The sequence below is a fragment of the Neopsephotus bourkii genome, unplaced genomic scaffold (assembly GCF_033783945.1).
Source record: "Neopsephotus bourkii isolate Nb327-2 ecotype Australia unplaced genomic scaffold, CSIRO-AGI_Nbou_v1 NB_107, whole genome shotgun sequence".
Classification (NCBI taxonomy): Eukaryota; Metazoa; Chordata; class Aves; order Psittaciformes; family Psittacidae; genus Neopsephotus; species Neopsephotus bourkii.
In genome coordinates, this window is record NW_026900624.1 from 13490391 (window position 1) to 13511829 (window position 21439).

The window sequence follows — 21439 nt, forward strand, 5'->3', positions numbered from 1 at the left end:
TCTTGTTCCTTTTTCATTAAACTCCTCTGGCAGTTTTGAGCTGATGAACAGCTTCTAAGAGGTTTTTAAAACTTACCTGCATGAAGCAATCTCTTTCCTTATTGCTGGCATGTGTTACAGCTATCCCATCCCTTCCATATTCAGAAAAAAACCCTAAATTTCATCCCATAGGCCTTTTGAGGGAAAAATTTCTGTTGACCTAATGATGCCTTTTCCAAGAAATATAGATACAAGGATGTTGTGGTCTTGAAAGCTGAATTAATATTCCTCACATCAAGTTCTCTAGAATCAGAAGTATGAAATACACTTAAAAATGGGAAAGCCTCATCCTCCCGTCTTAAAGAGCCCAGAACAAGGGATTTTAAAGTCATGGCCAGATTAGTATTGCAAAAGCTGTGCTAGGTCATAGGGTAGCCCCAGGGAGCAAACACTGATCTGAAACTGAGGCCACCTACATTCACCATTTGGTTCTGCAGAGGAGGCAGTGAGCAAACCACCAGATTCCACCTCTTGTCTGCCTCCACATCAGCACCTCCCAAGTTTGTTGAGATTGCTGCAGAAAAGCAAGAAGGTGTGGATTTTCTGTAGCTTCATATTGGTAATCAGATGTCCTGTATCCAAACTGGTGTGATTTTTTAGTATACATCAGGAAATGAGTCAGTCACTGTATGCTTCCTGAAATATCAAAGGTTGTGAGAAGTAGGCAGCCTGATCACCAGTGCCTACTTACAGTCTACTAAGCTAAGGAGGAAAAGACTTATGAGGAAGAGATTTTGGGGAAAGAGACTGCTTTCTGCCAGGATCCTTTGTGACAACCCACCATGGAAAGTCCTGCCCTTAGTGTTTCAGGTACAATACTTGACCCGTACTAAAGCTGAATGAAGGACGCTCATGTTCAGACACCTCTCTAAAAAGGCACAAAATAGAGCAACATATTAGCTTTCTGAAACCCAATCCAGCTCCCTGACTTTGCTGTGTTTAAGCAAGGGCTAATCCTCCCAGCTGTTTCTTTGCACTTATTTTTAGCAAGCTCAAGGTTTCCAAAGTGCCAAAGTGTACCAGCAAAATGGGCCAGTGTTCTGTTTTGTTCACCAGGCTTTAATCACAGCACTGATTTGGTTCCTTGACCTTCTCTTTCAATGCCAATGTCTTGTCCTTGATAACACTGTCCTGGAAAATGTCACTACTGGTTGGCTTTCCCCCACACCTCACTTGAAAAGCTCACTTACAACTGTCTGCGTGTTCGTAGCCTGAAGCACATTTCTCTTATGATTCAGATGAAGTCCATCCCTTCTGTGCAAATGCTCTGTAGTACAGAAGTGTTTCCAGCTTCTGCTGAAACCTGATTCTCAGTCAGGTTATGAATCTACCATCTGTGTCCCTCCCTGGTCCTAAGCAGCATACTGGGAACTCTTCAGCAGCAGGAGAATGTAAACACTCTGGTTTCATCTTCTTCCCCTGGAGCTTGCAATTGCAACCAAAGCTTTTCTCCGTCCTTTCTTTGCCACAGGTATTGAAGTAGACCATGACAATACAGTCCTCTGGCTTGTCCTAGAAGCCACTCATGTACACTGTGAAGTCTGTCATCTTCACGTCCTTCCCCAGAGTACTGGGAAACTCCTCCAACCCCAGTTCTATCCCACCTGTGTCTCAAAACAGGGAGTTAGGCTGGAAAACTGGATGCTGTATCTAGTTTGTATGCACAAAGTGGGGGTGGGATGGGTGCTAAAAGGGCCCTGTTTGGGATACTATAAGGACCATGCATTGTAGAAGAGGGTTCTGTTATATAGTATGGAGCTTGTATGCACAATGCACCATGACCCTTTATGCACATAGAAATGGTCTTCAGTCTGGCATCCTACTTCAGGGTTGTTTTTCTCTGGAGCAGTCCTACCAAGAAACATGAATGTGTCCTCTAATCAGGAATGGGATGGGGAAAGTGAACGGGAGAATTCATATGGTGAGGTGATGGGCTACAAAATAATCTGTGAAAAGCTATCTTAGAAACTAAATTAAACATGTAGCCATGTGTAGCCTGTGAGGAAATAAAGAGGAAACTACCTTCCACACAAGCATCTCTTCTACACAGTACTTGTGTGGACAGTGATGTTGATGTGAGCCTGAGTCATAAGAGTGGTCCTTGGTTATCTAATTCTGCCCTGGTGGAGTTTAGGGTTTCCCTTTCCCCAAAGCTCCAAATGTCAAGGAGCTCAAAGGAAATGCTGGTTTTAGGATGTTGGTTTGGGGTTTTTTTCAACAGAACCTTTCTTGAAAACAGGGGGCTTTGGGGAGTATTTCAGAGGAGAATCTCCTCATCCCATCAATTTCCAGCTGCCATCAGAAGAGCATCTTCTGCCAGTGAGAAGCAAACTGTAAAGTAGAACCTGTTGTGGGCTGTCCTCAGTGACAACAGGGTTTATCTTGGCTCCATCCAACCTGAGGAGATACAAACAGCTTTACTATTCTCTATAACCCTCGTCCTAGGCCAAGCTCACCTTATCTCAAAAGCCAGGTTTCTCTTTACTGTTTGTGTCTGGAGGAGGTTAGAAAAAAATCAAAGAATAACTAAAGAAATATCCTTTTTTATTATTGTTATTTTTGTTTGTTTACTTTGTTTGATTTTGGAGTGGTAATAAAGAGGCACTACCTGATCTTTCAGACACTACCAGTGAGGTTCGCTATCCCTCCAAGCCTTTGTACCTCCCAGAGTGACGTCATTTTTAGATAGCATTTTAGATAGCATTTTGCAAACCAAAGGGTCACTCAGTCATGCCCTACCCTTATGGCTTCTGCTAGTTATGCAGGGCGTATCTGCAGATGCAGGGAAACACATTCTCTCCCAGGTTTCCTTTCCTCCCTCCCATGTCCTGATCATTTGTTCACGAGGGTTCAGGAAGTGGGATGAATCCAGCTGGGCCAAAAGCATCTGCTGACCATCCCTATAGTCTTGTGAAATTGCTTCAGGGACACCAGGCAGCAGAGCACTCAGGCACAGCACACAGCTGAACTAAGAGCATGGGAGAAATGCCAAGCTCACGTCCTGGCTCTGAGCTGGCCAACTTCCCTTCTTCTGGAAGCACAAGCTCTCAGTCCTCACAGGAGTGGTGACTTGCTCTTGCCAGATCTCCCAACAGGTTTGGTACTGTACTTGAAAGACGCGCTCAGCTCCTTCTCGAGATTACCACCTCCTCTTAATAGATTTCCCTTCAAAAAGGTTTGTATTACTGACAGATATTCTTTCCAATCAGGTCTGGGTAATAAGTAATTTCTGAGGTCCTCACACCAGGTTATGCCTTCATGTAAATGCTTAAAAAAAGTACAAAAAAGATCTATCTGTGCTTTATTTTTCCCTTTCTCCCTCTCTCTAAGCACACTGGGAATAGCACGGAATGTTTCTGATTATTTTTCCTAGCTTTGGTGGGTTACCAAGAGGAATCACCTTGCAGCTATCATATTTTGAGGATGGAAGACCTGAATCGAAAATAAAGTCCTGGCTTGACAAAAATAATGATGATCTGAATTGTTTCATTTGTGGTTGGGTTGTTTGGGGTGGGTTAATTTGTGGGTTGGGCTGGTTTTTTTGGAGGGAAGGAGTTGGGTTGGTTGGTTGGTTGGTTTTGTTGTTGGGTTTGGGTTTTTTCAGCTCAGATTCAGCTATTTAAAACTGAATCTTAGTCTGCCTGGACCTATGAGAAACCATTAGGACTGTGATGCAGTGATATTATTCATCACGTGCCCTCTTTGCCTTCCGAAGCACAGCTCTACAAAACTCTGTGTTCTTCTGTACATGTCCTCTGCTAACCCTGAAATGTGACTGACAACTTGTCACAAGCATGAGGGGGGACCACATGTCAGGTACTGAACAGTGCAAGATCACCAAACCTATTGGCTTCTCTTTTCCTGATCTGACAGGGGTAGCACATGGGTCAGTCTGTGAAAGAAGTGGCTGAAAACAGACAAAAGAATATACTTTTTTATACCATGAGTAACTGGAAAATTCTGGACTTTACTGTTCCAGGAGGCAATGGAAACAGCTGGCATCAGCAGGATCAAAAGGTATCAGATAAATCCATGGGCAACAGGGGCCTGTTTTTGCAGAGGGCAAGCAGGGATGTACCATTGCGACCTGCACTCTTCCGCAATAGCATCTCTTGCTAGTACTGCAGGACACCAAGTGCTGGATTACAGGGACCATCTCTGGCCCAGAGCAGTTCTTGATGAGACAGGAAATTCGGAATTGGAGCATAAATCTAACAACCCTGGGTGACATTGAATGTGGCAGGAAGAAAATAAAGGATTGCTATCTATAGTAAGTCACACATTACAGAGCAGGTGCCTGACAGGGATGAACTGAACCAGCCTTTCGGGATGGCTGTTTCTTCTCCGGCTCCAGAGGGAACTTCAGAAAGTGGAGAAACTGGCTGCATGTGAACTCTTCAGAAGAGAGTTGAAATGAGGTGAGATGCATCCTTGTCTGAAGTTCAAAGCAACAGTTTTTAACTTTTCCTGGACTTCTTCAGCCATTCGTGTGTCTGACATGTTTCTACATGAAACATGCCAGATAGAAGGGTTACTCAAATGTAATTAGTTTCATCATTTTGTTTTTATCACAGTGCATTTCTTACAGGGTGTATTTTCTGCTGAACCTTAAACCTGCTAGTAAAAGCTTAACAATATGAAATGAATAATAATTCAAAACCCCAAACAAACCAAAACCCTCAAGAAATAGGTCTTGCAAGTGTTTTAAAAAACTGAGAGAGCACATGAAAAATTTAGAGGAGTCCAGGATGTGGTCTTCAATCACAGTACAAACCTCTCAACTTTTGGTTCATCTTCAAATGCAGTACCAGTTTATATAAGGACTGAGGATAAACTCTCTTCTTTGATGATGAAGAAATGCAACAGTGACACATGACTGTGATTATCTCAGGACAAGTCAAATCCCCCTTTATGAAGTATGAGGGGTTTGAGCTGAATATTCCCAACACAAAGTCAGCATCATTGGTAAAACTGGCATGGAATCAACATGAAGACCTGTAATAAAGACTCAATCTAACCAAATATCTCCAATACCTAAACTTGATTACAAGTTCTCTTATCTAAGTTAATTTTTAATTAAATGTCTGTGTATAGTTATGAATACTAAATATCTCTCTTGGCTAGCTGCAAATGATGTTCAATAGAACAGTTGGTCAATCTGAAGAGGCAAAAGAAGAATTAAGATTAAATAAAATCACAAATTCTAAAACCATACTCTTTTTCTTTAATATATAAAAATAAATACTAGAGTTCATAAAAATAGTAAAAAAAGGTTAAGTTTTCTTTACAAAATTTATGTCAGACAATATCAATGTCCTGAGACCTCATATCATCATACGAGTTATTTCTTGTTTTATTCTTTTAAATTCTTGGTTCAACGTGATGCTTTTTTAGCATATTTGAAATCACATGACCCAGCCACTGCTCTGGTAGCTGGTAAGGAAGCTCACAGGTATGTGAGGTGAGCCCAGTCACCACAGTTTTCTGGCCTTGGCCAGTGACAAGTACAGAGATGGAATCAGGAACTCTTCATTATGTAAATACAGGATGATACTAAATCCCATTTTCCTGACAAAAGTACATTGTCCTAGCTCTTCTCTCCAGTGTGACTGATTAGTGAATTGTTGCTTGGTGTTATCAAGCCTCCGAGTTTACAGTTTTTCTAGGTACCCTCAAAGCCAAGACTTTTTACCTCACCAGCAGCCATATCAGAGCAATTGAAAACAAAAATTGAGGAGCAAGAGGTGTCGAGAGTGTCTCTCTTAGAGATCATTAACCCAGAAATCAACCTGTCCCCCTGGCAGGGGACAAACAGGGGGGCCAGGTAAAAGCTCAGTCCTGTGCTGCCTGATAGAAACCCAGATATTCTAATTTCCTAGCTAATGAATGTTACATCTATCCAGTAATCTGTTATTGCAAGGTTTCCAAGACTAGCTTTGGGGATTTACACCTGAGTATTTCCAGCCTGTCAGTTGGGTGGGTTTTTTGGTAAAGACATATTATTAGTGCCATGCTTCCCACCTAAGCTGCTTTTCCTTCCCATTCAGACTGCAGTTCTGGGGGCACTGCCCAGACTCACTGGTGTGCAGAACAGAAAGGCCTTCAAAAGCTCCTGCACCAGCAGCTCCTCCTCCTACACTGGATGGCATGGACATTATCCTGGCAGGCCCTAGAGCAGTATATAAAAGTAAAGGTTGGCTAAACACTGCAAGACTCGCACTGGCAAAGGGCAATAAGAAACCATGGACATCTGTGCCTTGTGTTTTGGTTGCAAGACACAGGGACTGTTCTAGACTAGCTCCCTATAGAAATGAGGGTTACGGGAGCAGGACTGTTGGCAGGTTTTTCAACCAGTAGCATTTTTAGCTTCCCAGACAACCTCAGCCAGAATTTGATAAAGCAGTCTAGGTTTCAAAGACACTGACTTCTTGCTAGTTTCATGAAAATAAGTAGTTTTGTAGGTGAGAAGAATCCAGACTCTCGTTTTCTTTGAGAGAATACTGCAAGGATACAGGAAAAAAAGCCACAAGAAACCAGGCTATCTAATTTCTACTTTTCACCAAACTACTAGGTTTCTTTGCAGTTCTGGAAATAGGGCAATGATTCTCTGTTCTCTACAGTGCTTGAGGGTATAGGGAGCAGACTTGCTTGTTGCAGCACTGCTGGCATTGCTGAGATACTGAACAGACAAAAATCCTCCAGCAGCACTGGTATCATCAGAACCTGGATATGGCCACACTCAGTCATGTCACCTGTTCCATAGGCAAGGCTATGTGGGGAGCTGGGATTTTGTGTGTCAGAAAGAGTTCCTTATTGAATACAGCCTTTGACAGTTTTGACAAGGCAATTTAGGATGGTAGTTTTGTTATATGAACGCTTGCTTACGAAGCAGGAACAGGCACAGTCAATGTACTTGGCTTATATCCTACCAAATTGGAACTAACAAGAGGTGCTTCTATTCCACAGGCTGTCCAGTTTCTTACACCTTGCCCTACTCTTTGTAGCTTTCTCCAAACCTAGCTAAAATCACACACACACCACTGACCTGAGTCCTATCTCATTCTAAAATGCTTTCAAAACTTTAGTTTGGATCTACTGGTAAATTTACTAAAAGCCAATGCAGCTCCTTTTGATCTAACTTGCTTTATTTGTTTAAGTTTTGGCCCACTAAAGTTCTCACTGAATCTGAATGAATATCTGGCTGTGAAGAGTTAAAACTTGTCATTGATTCAAGTGACCCCGGAATCCAGCAGTTAAGGTTGAAAGTACCAAGAGTGATGGGAATTCCATTAAAAAGATGATATTTGAATGGAAATTTACTCAAATGTACTTATTTCTTTGGTCAAAGTGTATCTTTGACACCCAGCTCCAAATTTTACACACTTAGATTCAAATGTTACATTGCACTAGCTCCAAACAGCTTCACAATAAAAATTTCTGCTGTATATCCTTTCTGCTGGAGAGAACAACAGCAGAAAGACCAGACCTTTCTGCTAAAATTCACTGGAAGGAAGAGAGCTGAGGCAATAAAACATCCTTCCTTCCTCTGGCTGGTCATCTGCTTCCATAAAATGCCTCCAGGGCAGATTTTGCATGAGTTTGGCCTCTGCCCATCTCAAGAGGGTGTGGCTAGATGGGAAAGGGTGGAGCAGAGAGACTACTTTTGGTCAAGGTAGTTGTGAAACACCTGCTGTGCCCCTTACACCCCCAAGCACAAGTGCTGGACAGGCCAAGAATTAAGAGGCTGCAGCAGCAGAGGGGCTGGGTGAAAACCTACATCAGGCAGGATTGTGAGGCCTCCACTAAGTTGCAGGATTACCCAGTGAAGGTCAGACCTACCCCACAGGCCTTGATATCCCCAGTAGCCAAGACTCACTCCAAGCAGGCTCCTGGGTCTTGCTTGGTGACTTGGCAGATGTGCTCACATCTGGGGGGGGTGCACTGATGGCACTGAAAACCTTTCAGTCCTTGGTAGGCACTCAGAAAATAAGCTCCTCTCCCATCCTGCTCGCGTTCCTACTTGTTCACTTTTGCTGGAGACGGTCTCTGTAATTATTGCTGGGAGAGAAGACCAGCATTCTCACCAAAGAGGTGTTTGTGAGAGTGTTAGTAGGGACAAAACAAATAATACCACACTGCTGTAAGGAAACTCGCTAGGAAATATTGTTTCTTATTCTAATCACATTTCATTTTTAAAGTCAAGTTGACATCTGTAGCTCCTTAGGGAGAGTCCTTACCTTCTGGGTCTGCACCCCATTATTGGGGTGGATTATGGAGAAGCATTCTCTTTAGATGGTGAAGAAGCCCAGGGATAATTCCCATGAGAAACCATCCTAGGCTGAGACCAGCATCTAGTCTTATGTGAAGTGCAGGTCTTTCAGTGTGAAAGAAACTCTGTGAGAGAATAAAAAAGCAGATTTTCTCTTCTGCACTCAAATCATGTCCTCACCCACACACTGAGCATCACAGGGGTTTCTGATAACATTTTGCAGCTGAGTGTGTTGAAAGAAGAGCATTGGGAAAGGAAGAAGAGCAATAAAAACTGTCATCTTCTCAGGCTCATTCTAGACCTGTTTTTTGTTTGGTTTTCTTTTTCTTCTTCATTTTTTTTCCATTTCTACCAAAACTTATTGTCCTAACAAGGACATCTCGGCTGGCACAAGTCCTAATGCAGATGCAATTGCATAAGGAAGAAGCCTATTATATTTGGGAACGTGCAAAAGAACTCTTGTGTCTACCAACTGTAAACCTCTGCCAAGGCACACGGGCTCCAATTCAAGCATGTTTGCTAAAACAAAGGGAAGGGCTAAAACACAGTTTCCTTCAGTGTCAAAACTCATCTTCCTGTTAACATGCAATGTGTACAAAGTGTGACAGACCAGACAGCTTATTTAAGCATCTTCAAAACAAGGTTTGCTTTTTTTTTTTTTCAAGTCTGTGACAGGTTGAAGTAGCTCTTCAACATTATTTATATATTCATTCATGTCCCAGCTCATGGAGGTCCACCCTGACAGAACACATCACATAATGTTCCACAGTCATTTTAAGATGATCTAAAAGCAAACTCCCATTCAAATGAATAATCGCAGCCTTCTCTCCCTGACTGCTGCCTCTTGATCTTTGAGCTTTCCTAAGGTCAGCCCCAGCAATTGCGTGGCTACATATCACACACATTCAACAGTGAAGCCTTACCACTCAGTGATAGCCAGGTAGCTTTAGCTAGGCCAGGGGGACACAAGGGGCACAATCAGAGATTCCATGTCACCAAACAGCCCTGAAGAGTAAAAGCCCACTAAGCAAGAAAGTAGATGCCACATATTCAACACAACTGCTGAAAACAGATGTCCCTGACGCCACAGGCCCTGTGTCAATAAGGACACATGCCACTTTAGCCTAAATTGGACTGTACCATTTAGTGCCACCAAAAAAATTCATTTTTTCCTGAACTCATCCAAAGAACCTGTCTTTGATTAAAGCTGGTCCTGTCTCAGTGTGAAAGGCAGTGCCAGGAATGTCACTTAGGCTGTTCCTCCCTAGCACCTTCATCACTTCCTCCTTCTGGCCGCATCTGTATGTGGGCACAACTTCTAGGCAAAAGAAGGCAGCAAAAGAGGGGATCCCAATGACCTTTTCATTGTGATCTTTGCTGGGCAGGCACCTCAGGAAAACAACCTATGTTTTTTTCCAAATGTCTTTTTTTCTCAACCATTATGGTGTCTGTGGTTAAGAAACAGAGCAAACCCATAGGGAAATCCCTCCTTTTTCAGGATACTGCATGGTTTTAACTACTCAGGAGAAGGGATAGGAATTCAGAGCAATTGTCATGCTGTGGAGCTACTTCCCTTTTATGGATTGGAGAACAGCTCCAGCTTTCACACAGCAGTGCTCTACTGCAGCCAGTCACACACACGATTGTCCCAGAGAGCTGGGATTTTGAAAGTACACTGGCCTTGAATGAAATAAGCTGGCTGGCTGATGGTCCACTGGGTCTAGACGTGTGGCGGGGGAGTGGGGGGGACTTCAGTCATCATGCAATTAGCAGCTCCAGCACTGAGGAAAGTCAGTTGCTATTTCAGGGAAAGGAAAGGCAACTGTTCCCCAGGGGGAATGACTGCACTAGCTCAGCACCAGGAATAGGCTGAGATTTTTGACATTTTTTTTCCCTCTATACTTCAGGAAAAGCGAACACACAATGTTCATTCGCAGGGAACGTTTCCTGAACGTGGTGTGTGCTCGCTGTCCCACAGGTCATTTTCCAGTGTGTCACATCCTTCTGCACAAGGGAGAGCAGGAAATGGCAAACTCCCAGTATGAGGCAAAGCATTCCCATCGCTGCAATTGGTCCACAGGAGCTATAAATTGGTCTCCTCCAGAAACAGATCAAAATTTGTCTTTGGGGAGGTCAGCTGGAACCTAAAGGTAAGTTTGAACCAGTATTTTTTTGGAGACTCTAAGCACTGTATTAGAAAACCGTTTTCAGGTTTTGGACTAATTAATACCTTTTCTGTTGGGGAGATTTTTCTCCAGGAGCAGGATTTGGCTTTCTTTTCCTTTATGCTGGTATATAATCAGTGTATTCAAAATACATGCATCACTGTGTGGTTTATCTTATATATTGAATAACTCTCCAATTAACTCCAGTGATTTCTGCTGTTATTACCTGAGACTGTTCTCAGCAAGAAAATATAAAGAACAAATTGTTAAGAGGCCACAGGAATCAATATATTTAATGATCATCATGTTGATCTGGTTTTAAGTTATTGATAATATGCTCATTTTTCATTTTCATTTTTATATCTATTTAACTTAAGTGTTAATCTTTGTTCTTTTAGCTTCATCTCTGATTATAGTGTAAAAAATAAGAGGACACTGCCTCAAGCTAAGAAAAGCACAATGTACCAAGTGGCTAAAATGATCCAATGATACCAAGAGAGCCTGTGGTCATTGTTCTGAAGGACATAGGGGGAGGTCCTAAAGGATTCTGTGTGAAATGGATTAGGACATCATCCAAGTAAAAGGGAAAAAAAACTGCAGTGAGAATTACTTACACACTTCAGGATGGAAAGACTTTAGGAGTTTTTCTCCTTCTGAAACAGGGATTCAGCAGAATGAAGCCCCCAGGATGTTAATTATATAGTATGCACTTCTGAGGGGCCAGGCACCTCCGGTTCACATAGCACAGAAGATTTAGAAGTGAAAAAGTGACTGCAGCACTGAATAGTTTTGCTTAGTTGGCTCTGGGACAGAGCTACAGAGACGTCTTTTAGCTATGAAGGCATTACAAACTGCAAACAACTTCTTAGCTAGACCTTGCTGGTGCAGAGGCAGCACTACCTTGTGCAGTGTAATGCTGTGAAGCGCAAAAGCTCTGCTCCCACCAGACAACTGGTGACGCTACACTCCTGTTGCCTCCCTTGCCCCAGTTGCCCTATATACAAGTACGGTTAGGGATGCTAGCTTCCTATGCAAAGCACATTTGCAACCTGCAAATGCTTATTGGAACATTTTTTTCTACCCTTGTGACAAAGAGCAGAGATTGCCTAATACTGAAACCATGAAGATTCATCCTCTAAAAGGGAAGACACTCCTGCTATCTTGCCAGGGAAGGTTGCAATATTTTTCAAGTCATTTCTATTTGCAGGCCCCTGTATTTCCCCTTTCCCCCATTCCCAAGGGAGTGATTATGGAAAGTGGGCTCACTTTTCTGATGTGACCTTCATGAATCTTTTAAACAAGGTCCATTAGTCTCCCTGTCACTGTCAATAGGGATCCACCACCACTGGTTGTACTAAGCACCACAGAACAACAGTTCCCATTTTTTTCCAGACCCTGATACCAAGTTACAATACGAAAAAAAATGCTGCAAGACCTAGAGTTGCTTAGGCTTAAAAAGAAAGGAAGGTTGTTCGCAATACCCATGTGAGACATGAGCTTCTCACCTCCCAGATGGAAAAGCCAGACCTTGACTCCCCTTGGCAGCTTCCCTCTATCCTCCTTTAATGGGAAATGACCCCTAAATAGCAACCTGGGATGGGTGGCTTTCACCTCCTCAGAACCTGGCCTTTCTTGTGAAAGATGCTCTTGAACACTGTAGATCCTGTGAATACTATCATGGGAACAACACATTAGTTCTGGAAGCATTACTATTCTGGGCACTGACTCACTTAATCTCAAAGGAATTTATGTCCCCAGGGTTGGAAGTGTCTTCACAGAGGTAATAACAACATCATCCCTGACCCAAGCCTTTAAGACACTTTAGTCTTCTCAGGGAACACAAAAAACAGTGGAATATGGTAATTAAATGAACATGTGTGTATGTGCACGTGTATGTGGGTGCGTACGTGTGTGTAGACAGCAAACCTTTCATGTAGCTGGTTGAAGAAAAGTTAAAACTGGCTGAATGCCATCCCTGAAATGCTGGTCCACACTGAGCATGTCTCAACCTCAGTCCAGCCTATTTTTTTTTTCTGGACAGGCGCCATGGAGAGAAACCGTGCTGCCTTCCCTCAAACACTAGACCCCACGCATGACTTCCACATCACACTGCTGGATCAGAGACGGAGGCTGCGTGGCCAAATTGCTCACCTTCACAAGGCGGCTCGTAAACTCAGCAAGCTCCGCAGAAGGTCCCTGATTGCCAATGTCAGTGGGAGCACCCTGACCGCTGCAGGAGCTGTCACAGCCATCGTGGGGCTGTCCCTCAGCCCAGCAACACTGGGAGCCTCTCTCCTGGCATCGGCTGTGGGTCTGGGTCTGGCCACAGCTGGGGGGGCTGTCAGCATCACCTCCGATCTCTCCTTAGTGCTTTGCAATTCCCGGGAGGTGAGGAAGGTGCAGGAAATCGCTATGACTTGTCGGAAACAGATGAGGGAAATCCTTGGCTGCCTGGAGTTCCTCCGCCGAGGGCAGGGCCCGGGGGACCCCACACTGCGCCAGTCAGAGAAGAGAGCCTCCATCTCACTGTACAACTCCGTCTGCTTCATGGTCTTCTGTGGCTCCCACAGCTTCCTCGTGCCAGAGTACACTAAGGAGGTCACGAAAGTGAGCCAGGCGGTGCTTAAGGCCAAAATCCAGAAGCTAGCTGCCAACCTCGAGACCTGCACCAGAGCGATGGATGAAGTCTGTGAACTTCTTGAATCCAGGACAGAGCTTTCCCCATGCATAAGGAGACCCAACTTGGATGCAAAAAAGTCTGCTGAGATCCCAAGATCATCCAGCTTAAACAGTGTTTGCCATATAATTAAAACCAGGCTTGGAGACAATTATTAACTGTCACCATTAGCACTGCTACCTGTTGCTATTGTAATATTGGTGGTGTTAATCTGCACAGGTGCACACATCTCTCATGTGCCTTATCTATATCTGAACACAAACTCCTTCCTGATAGGAAGCTAAAGCTTCCACACACGCACCACCAGCTGACAGCAGCCACCTGATTCAGGTTGGAGGTTATGACGGACTGTTGTGTACACAGCAGCAGATCCCAGAGCTTGAAGGCAGCGATAGATGGCCATTCCTCAGACCCATGTTTCCTCAGCCATCTTCCCAGCTTTGCTTCCCCAAGGCAGCAAAAAGTAGCATGTCAGGAGGCTGATGAAATCCCTGCAGTCGTGGTGCTGATTGAACCTGGTTTGTAAATAACTTATGATTCTATGAACGGTAAAAGGGTTGGGGTACCCTCAAAAAGCCAGCAGCTGCCAATTCCTCATAGAGTATTGTCCAGTTACCAAGGTACATTTGGAAACGCTGTTCAAGGAAGCATCTCCAGATATGACAGACTGTATGGATAGCTCATCACCACCAGGTGAAATAGCAGGGCCAGAAATTGTTACCCATTTTGAAGAAACCTCTGCAGGCTGAGAACTGTGATGTTGGTGTTCTATTTATTTACATAGGATTATTTCAAGGTTCTGATATTGTATCTAAGATGTATTTTTTTTTTCTTTTATAAAGGAAGCCTCTGCTCCAAAGGAAAGCCGCTGTTGTTAGAGGCAAAGTAAGTTTGTGGCATGTGAGAGCAAGTTACCTGTTCTTTGGCTGTGAGGGAAGGCAAGTTCCTATAGAAAAGCATGGCTGGAATGCTGGTAACTATAAAATAGGTGAAACACGGTCAAACAGTGATGACAGATCTTATAAGTCAAAACAGAAGAAGGACAGGTCAGTGATCCTGGGACCAGAGCCTGCCTCAGGGCACTGGTGGAAGAAAGCAGTTATATCTTTTGCAGCAGGGAGGGAAATGCAGGTTGGTGCTACTGGTCTGAGATGGAGCACAGCTGTGATGAAAACACATCTGAGAGGTGGAGGTGCCCCTCTCTGTGCAGTCAAGCAGCCTGTGAAACCCACAGTGGTTTGTCTGAGGGAGGAGGCAGCACTCATGGAGAGCTACATATACTTGTAGCAGGGAAACACTTCCCTTGTCCCAGGGAGGGCTTCATGTTAGCAAAATATATATTGATACTAACACTTGAGGGGTGCAGAGGAATAGGATGATTCAGCGGCAGAACACTTATGAAGCAGGAGGAAGGGCTGGGTCTCTCCTTCAAGTGACTGTTCTGTTAAATATGTCCTTCATGATTTTTGACCCCTTCAGCTCCTCAGTTCTCTGTCTAAAAATTGTGATAGTAGTACTTCCCTACCTCACAAGGATGTTTCTGAGACAAATACTGAAAAGTGCTCAAGTAGTGTGATGATGGGGATCACATCTGTACCTGGAAGAGGTACAAGGAAGAGACCCCAGAAACTAGCTTGAGAAAACTAGAGGAGTTAATGCAGGGATAATTCCACGGGATAATTTCACCTCCACAGGTAGCCTCAGTGGGTAAATGAAACTTCCCTGTAGATGCACGTATCAAAACGATTAGAAAAACTCACTCTGTAATTCTGTAACACTGAGCAAACTCTGGAGAAGGGCAACAATCCATCTCGCAGAGCTTGAATCCTTGTCCTTTTTGCCTCTTCCTTTTGTGACATCAACATTTGTTTTTTCACGTAAGAAGAACAAAAGCCCTGGCTCCTCAGAGTGTGACTCAGATGCTTGTAATGCCCGTATCTGCCAAAAATGAACAACTACACTGTTGGTTTGATTAAATTAATATGAAGCACTTTTGCATCAGTGTCTCTCTGCCCACCTGCACATGACCACATTCCTGCCCTCTGGCTCACCCTGCTCAGTTTCATGTTCCAGCACTGGAGACAGGAGTCGGTATGAGCAGCTGGACGTGTTCAGAAAGCAAGAATGAAAAGTGAGGTCTCCAGCTCCAGGCCACACAGCTGGCATTGGTATATGAGTGTAAATGATTTTGTCTGTGTGAGTGTATATCTTGGTGTGCAAATTAATCCATGTACACTGTGGATGTTGGTGTCTGACATGCAAACACCGTGGTGCATACATGTGAGTACATAAGTGTGAACTGCACCCTATGCAAAAGCAGACATGATGTTACATTTTTCTTAGTGCTCCAGCATATCACCACCTAACTCCACCAGATCAGTTGACTTTACAATGTACAAAGTACAACAGCTTTACAATGCTTATGAGATGGATGGTTTCATCATCACAGAGAAAATTATGCAATATATTCTTTTCCTACCTCCTCCCCAGTTTTCTGGAAATGCATCTTTGCCCACACATCCACACACAGGGAATGACACAGAACAGCAACATCTCTGAAAAGAAAAATCTGGCTGGCAGAAGGATTTGAATTTGATAGGCTTTAAGCTTCATTATGGCTGGTTTGTCATGCTCAACACAGTCCTGCACTGCAATCACAACCACTGTTTCAGCAGCCTGGGACAAATCAGGTACTTTGCTTTCAGTCTCATCCACACAGAAGCAAAAAAAAAAAATCCTGCTTCTGTTTTTCCCTAGGCTAACCCTTCACTCAGATTCTGGATTTGGGTTGTTGTGCAGTGCTGTTGTGTGAGTGTAATTGAGCTTAAGGTGTAACACTCCCCTGGCCAGGTCTCAGCCACTCCCCTCTGGATTTGTTTGCTAGGAATGCAAAGGGAGGCTCAAGCAGAGAGTAGGATCCCCAGGCTGGAAGATCTACACAGGGCAGGGGAGATGTGTGACTTTGCATCAAAACCCATACAGTGCTCTTGGACGCCTTCTAAGTCAGGCAGTCCTGTGAATCTGTGTCTGTGCCCTCACACCCCAGCTACAGTTGATCTAGCAGCTAGCAGGCAGAGCAGGAGGTGTTTGGATCCTTCTCACCCAGCTCCAGGTATGCCATCCTGCCTCCTCCCATGCAGCCAGCACTAGATCTGGTGAGTTAGCCCTGGGAGCTGTGCTGCCAGAAATCTACCATTTTGAGGGGTCACAAGCAACATCTGGGAGAAGTGTCTTTGATAGGCAGCTTTTTTGCTAGTAGTTATGTCATTTACCCTTTAGAGTAATAAGTGTGCTAGTGGAACAATTCCTTTGGTACCTAGGCAGCAGTGAGAGAAGGGTACATGTGTGATTTATGTTTCGGCGAGGCTAGCAGTTATGAAGCCTGATTCAATGGTCAAGCAGAAGTGCAAACATGAATTTAACACAAAGTCATATAGTATGTTTTGAAAGCCCAATAAAAGGTGCCTACAAACTCAAGTACAAAGAGTCAGGATACACCAATAACCTCCCTCTGAGCATCCCAGTGGGTAGACAGCACCATTTACTGTTTACTGTGACCTACTGTACACACTGTCCATCTTGTCTTATTATGCATCCCTTATGAAATAGTTTGCATTATACCTGCACAAAAATTCACCTGATGTGGATGCTCCCAAGGGAAAACTGAGCTTATAATATGCAGTAGGGCTGGGAACACATTTGGTCAAAAGCCAAGCAGTTTAGAACAGAAGGGAACTTTTATTCAAATGCATCTACTGACAAAAGGGAATTACTCAAACTGGAACTTCACCAGAATAGAATGTTGCATCCTGCTCCCCACCAAAACAGCACCTACCATTTATATGGCTCATTTATATGGGCAATGAGTTCAACAAAGGATCACAAGCAGTGACTTCCCGTCACATCCCTGACTCCACTTCCTGAGACGTCCCAGTGACCCTTACAAGGGTTCATGTCTCAGTGCTGGCCGGGCTTAACCATTAGCAGGAACAACCCCAGGTTCCAGTATAGGTTGGGGAACGACCTGTTAGAGAGCAGTGTAGGGGAGAGGGACCTGGGGGTCCTACTGGACGACAGGGTGACCATGAGCCGACACTGTGCCCTTGTGGCCAAGAAGGCCAATGGCATCCTGGGTGTATTAGAAGGGGGGTGGTTAGTAGGTCGAGAGAGGTTCTCCTTCCCCTCTACTCTGCCCTGGTGAGACCTCATCTGGAGTATTGTGTCCAGTTCTGGGCCCCTCAGTTTAAGAAGGACAGGGACCTGCTGGAGAGAGTCCAGCGCAGGGCAACTAAGATGATTAAGGGAGTGGAGCATCTCCCTTATGAGGAAAGACTGAGGGAGCTGGGTCTCTATAGTTTGGAGGAGAGGAGATTGAGGGGTGACCTTATTAGTGTATATAAATATATAAAAGGGGAGTGTCACGAGGATGGAGCCAGGCTCTTCTCAGTGGCAAACAATGATAGGACAAGGGGCAATGGGTACAAACTGGAACACAAGAGGTTCCACTTAAACTTGAGAAGAAACTTCTTCTCAGTGAGGGTGACAGAACACTGGAACAGGCTGCCCAGGGAGGTTGTGGAGTCTCCTTCTCTGGAGACATTCAAAACCCGCCTGGACACGTTCCTGTGTAACCTTATCTAGGTGTTCCTGCTCCGGCAGGGGGATTGGACTAGATGATCTTTTGAGGTCCCTTCCAATCTCTAACATACTGTGATACTGTGATATATAGCAAGCTCATAACTCAAGACGGCTGTAATGTTTTGAAACATATGGTCATCTGCACTGGGTGTTTCTTTCTTTTTTATTTATTATTTTAAAATAATTTCTCCTGAGCACAGTGGGATGCAGCAGTTTCATTTCCACTGCTGCCCAGTGAATTGTTTCAGGCTTCCTCTCCTTTCCCTGTCGCGCAGAGCATTTGTTCAGACTTCCCCTCACTTTCCTCATTGTTCTGAGAGCAAAGGAAATGGCACGCCTGAAATCCAGTGACAGATGCTCAGGTATGTCAGCATTTCCACTGAGAGCACACACGGCTGGGCTCCACAACCAGCAGGAGAGAGGGAGACCTGTTCAGAAATGCAGTCACAAGCTTCATTTTGCAGCTGGCTCTCCTGTCCTTTTGAAGCCTGAGCTCTTGGGTGTGTTAGCATCCTTTTCCCTAAACCAAAGGAGGCTTACCTACCTGCAAGGTTGCCCTGCTGCTACCAGCACTGGGACTACAGATCAAAAAGGCCACACTCAGACGAGATGGAAACCAATGAGCTCAGGAACCAGCATCATGACATGGTAAGTTGCACTTACCATGCATACCAGAGGACACTAAATCCATCACCATTTTGAATATTTTATTAGGCACTTGCAGGATCTCTGAATTACGACAGCAGCAATGAAGGGGGAGTGTCATTTCATGCATAGTTTGGTTTATTTTATGAATTTCTGGCAAAGTTGCACATTGGCTATTACTATAAGCAGGTAAACAAGGCAGAGCAATGACAATTCCTTTTCTTTTTCTTCACTAGTACTTCAAAATATTTCATACCAGCACTTCTGAAGTTTATTTACTCTTTATGTCTATTATATATGTAGGTTTATATATTGTATTTTTGTACCTGGCAAGCTCATTTGGGTTTGTATTTTCACAATTGTAGGATTTATGACTACAGAACACTCATCACACACACTCTGTCTAAGCAATGCTAATGCTGAGCTGCAGGCCAAAGGCTCACCCATTTGCAGTTAATGCCAAGCAGGCAGATTTCAGACAGCCAATTCAGCGTGCTTGAATCCCAGTACAGGTGGCTATAATTCCATATCTCCCTCTTCCCTGAAGTTCAGGGAAAAGTCCCTCCCCAGTTTCCAACTTAGCAGAGCATAGCACTCGTCACACAACCCCCATTGCAGAAGTGTGAACCTAATTAAGTTTAAAGAAAACGAGCCTTGGACACTTTTAGAAGAAAGGCCTCCTCAAGTATGCTGCTTAACAATCTTGTGAAGACATGGGATGTTCCCACAGACACAGCAAACCAGGCCCATGCTGACTCCTTCACATCAGGAAAGGAGAAAATGACAGCGCTGGTACCACTTCTCAGAGAGCTGCACTCTGAAAAACTCGATATGCAGAAAACACCTTCTGACCTTAAGGAAATGAGGCCACCTGTATCTCACACAGACACTACCACCGTAGTAGCGCTTTGATGTCACGGTGCGGCCCTTCCCATCCTGCAGGCGCTCCCGCGCTCCCGCGCTCCCTCGCTCCCTCGCTCCCTCGCTCCCGCGGTCCCGCGGTCCCGCGGTCCCTCGGTCCCTCGGTCCCTCGGTCCCTCGGTCCCTCGGTCCCTCGGTCCCTCGGTCCCCCGCTCCCCCGCTCCCCCGCTCCCCCGCTCCCCCGCTCCCCCGCTCCCCCCCAACGGCAGCAACGAAAGCATCCACCTCAACACGCAGCGACTGCCGAGGCGAGCCTTACTCCTCTCCTCTTTGCCCCGCCCCGCCCGCGCCGATTGGCTCTTTCCCCGGAACTACAAATCCCATAACACCCCAGAGGGGAGGGTAATTCCCAGAGTGTTTTGCGCTACTTTAGTGGGCCGCGGCCCAAAATGGCAGCAGGGGACGGTGAAGGAGCGGTGGTGGAGTCGGAGGCAGCAGTGGAAGAGCCGCGGAGCTTCAAGGACCTGGTGAGGCCGGCACGGATCCGGGCTGCAGGCGGCGCCACGCCCGGCGGAGGTGCCGGTGCGCAGGGAGCAGACACGTGCGGCGCTGTGGCTGCGTTGTTCCGCTGGCGTGGCGGTGCGGCTCCCCATGGGGAGGTTTGGGGAGGTCAGGGTCTGCTTCCGGGAGTTTGGCGTGGCTGGCCAGGTCTGTGTTCCTCAGCTGGTTGCCTGGGTTTCTTTCAGTTGTGGTAACTTGCCCGGGCATTTTCCTTTTTCCATGCTCGTGGGATTGGGGGGGAGGGGAGGAGAGACAGCAGGGGCGTGTGTAGAAAGTTCCTGTTGTAAACTAAGCAAAACTGGCAAGTTTCTTACTGCTTGCAGCCACCTCAGTTTTGAATCAATGGGGGGATCGTTGTGAGCAGCCTGCCCTTTCACGTCGTTTGCATTGAGGGCCTCGTGGGGTTTGTCCCTGCTATAGACAAGCTTGGTTCTGTTGTAGCATGTATTTAACTTAACTGTGTGGTTTAATTTAAGTCTCTTTGGTGATGTCTTCTTGCCTTTTCTCTTTTCAATAATGTTCAGGGGGTTACAGATGTCCTATGTGAAGCTTGTGACCAGTTAGGATGGAAGATGCCAACAAAGATCCAAATTGAGGCTATTCCAGTGGCACTTCAAGGTGAGTAGTATGCTTCTCTGATCCCAAATCTGGGAATGCCTCAGGAGCAATATGTGAATGAATTTTGCTGAGTGAGAAGTAATTGGCAGGAATGAGAGTGTTCTCACTTCTTCTTCACTCAAGATCTCTGGCTTGAAAGTAGTGCTTATATTCATTCTTGTGTCCTTCCAGATGCAGTTTGGAATAGCAGTTTCTCCTGTAACACTGGCTGCAACTGGAAACTTTCAAATAGGTGCAGACATGGGTTCTTGAGTGTTCACTGCTGTTGTACAGCTCTGATACTTCATGTTAAATAGAATTATTGTCAATCATTTGAGCTGCTGATCTCCACTGACCATCTTCTTTCCAAAATTTTAGGACATAGAGGAAACTTCTGATAGATTTAGGACTGTGCCTCTTCTGGTAGAGAACAGCAGTGTGTGTAAAATTAAAGGTGCCTTGACTGATTACATAGCTTATATAATATGCTTTGCTCTGAGCAGTCAGTGCTTTGAAATTACATTTCTGGAGTAAGTAATAACAAAACCGTAGTGACTTTCTGTAGCCATCCTGGAATTACAGGAAAATACTGAATTTGGCAAACATTTCTGCTTCTAGAATATTTGGTTTTGTGTGTTGTTTTTGTTTGTTTGCTTTGTGGGGTTTTTTTTGTTTGTCTTGTTAGTTTTCATGTTTTTTGGGGTTTTGTTTTGTTTTGGTTTTTTTTGTTTATTTGGTTAAAGCAAAAATAAAACACTGTGAAGCAGGAACAGAACAGTGTAACGACAGAGTGGGAATAAACCTTTCAATGTCAACTCTGTCCTAGTAGTTAACTGTTGTCAGACTCTTCCACCATGTGTAAGATTCTTTTGAAAAAACAAAGGTGAGATTGTGTTCCTGAGAGATTGTTTCCAGTTCAAGGCCTATTGGCAGCATGTTCTTCTCAGCTGTAGGAGGTTAGAATGGATTCTGCTGATGAATTCAGTG

General features: G+C 44.7%; 2 protein-coding genes across 5 annotated transcripts in view; both read left to right on the top strand.

Moving 5' to 3' along the window:
• DDX47 (DEAD-box helicase 47) overlaps positions 1-21439 on the top strand; it is an 82370-nt gene that overhangs the window by 54411 nt on the left and 6520 nt on the right. The window contains exons 2-3 of one of the 4 annotated variants that reach the window (XM_061361973.1): positions 19789-19821; positions 20380-20473. In XM_061361973.1, coding sequence (XP_061217957.1) covers positions 20428-20473 — 46 coding nt within the window. In that variant the 5' untranslated portion in view covers positions 19789-19821; positions 20380-20427. Of the gene's footprint in view, positions 1-19743; positions 19877-20021; positions 20046-20379; positions 20474-21439 lie in introns of those variants that run through there. The other 3 variants (XM_061361964.1, XM_061361983.1, XM_061361992.1) reach the window with 3 other exon arrangements.
• On the top strand, positions 10282-14818 carry APOLD1 (apolipoprotein L domain containing 1). Its single transcript, XM_061361697.1, has 2 exons — positions 10282-10458; positions 12515-14818. The coding sequence occupies exon 2, from the start codon at positions 12520-12522 to the stop codon at positions 13306-13308; it is 789 nt and encodes a 262-aa protein (XP_061217681.1). The 5' UTR covers positions 10282-10458; positions 12515-12519; the 3' UTR covers positions 13309-14818.

Bases quoted from the DNA above. Each gene is read 5' to 3' on its own strand.
- APOLD1 (XM_061361697.1), top strand. From the start codon at position 12,520: ATGGAGAGAAACCGTGCTGCCTTCCCTCAAACACTAGACCCCACGCAT.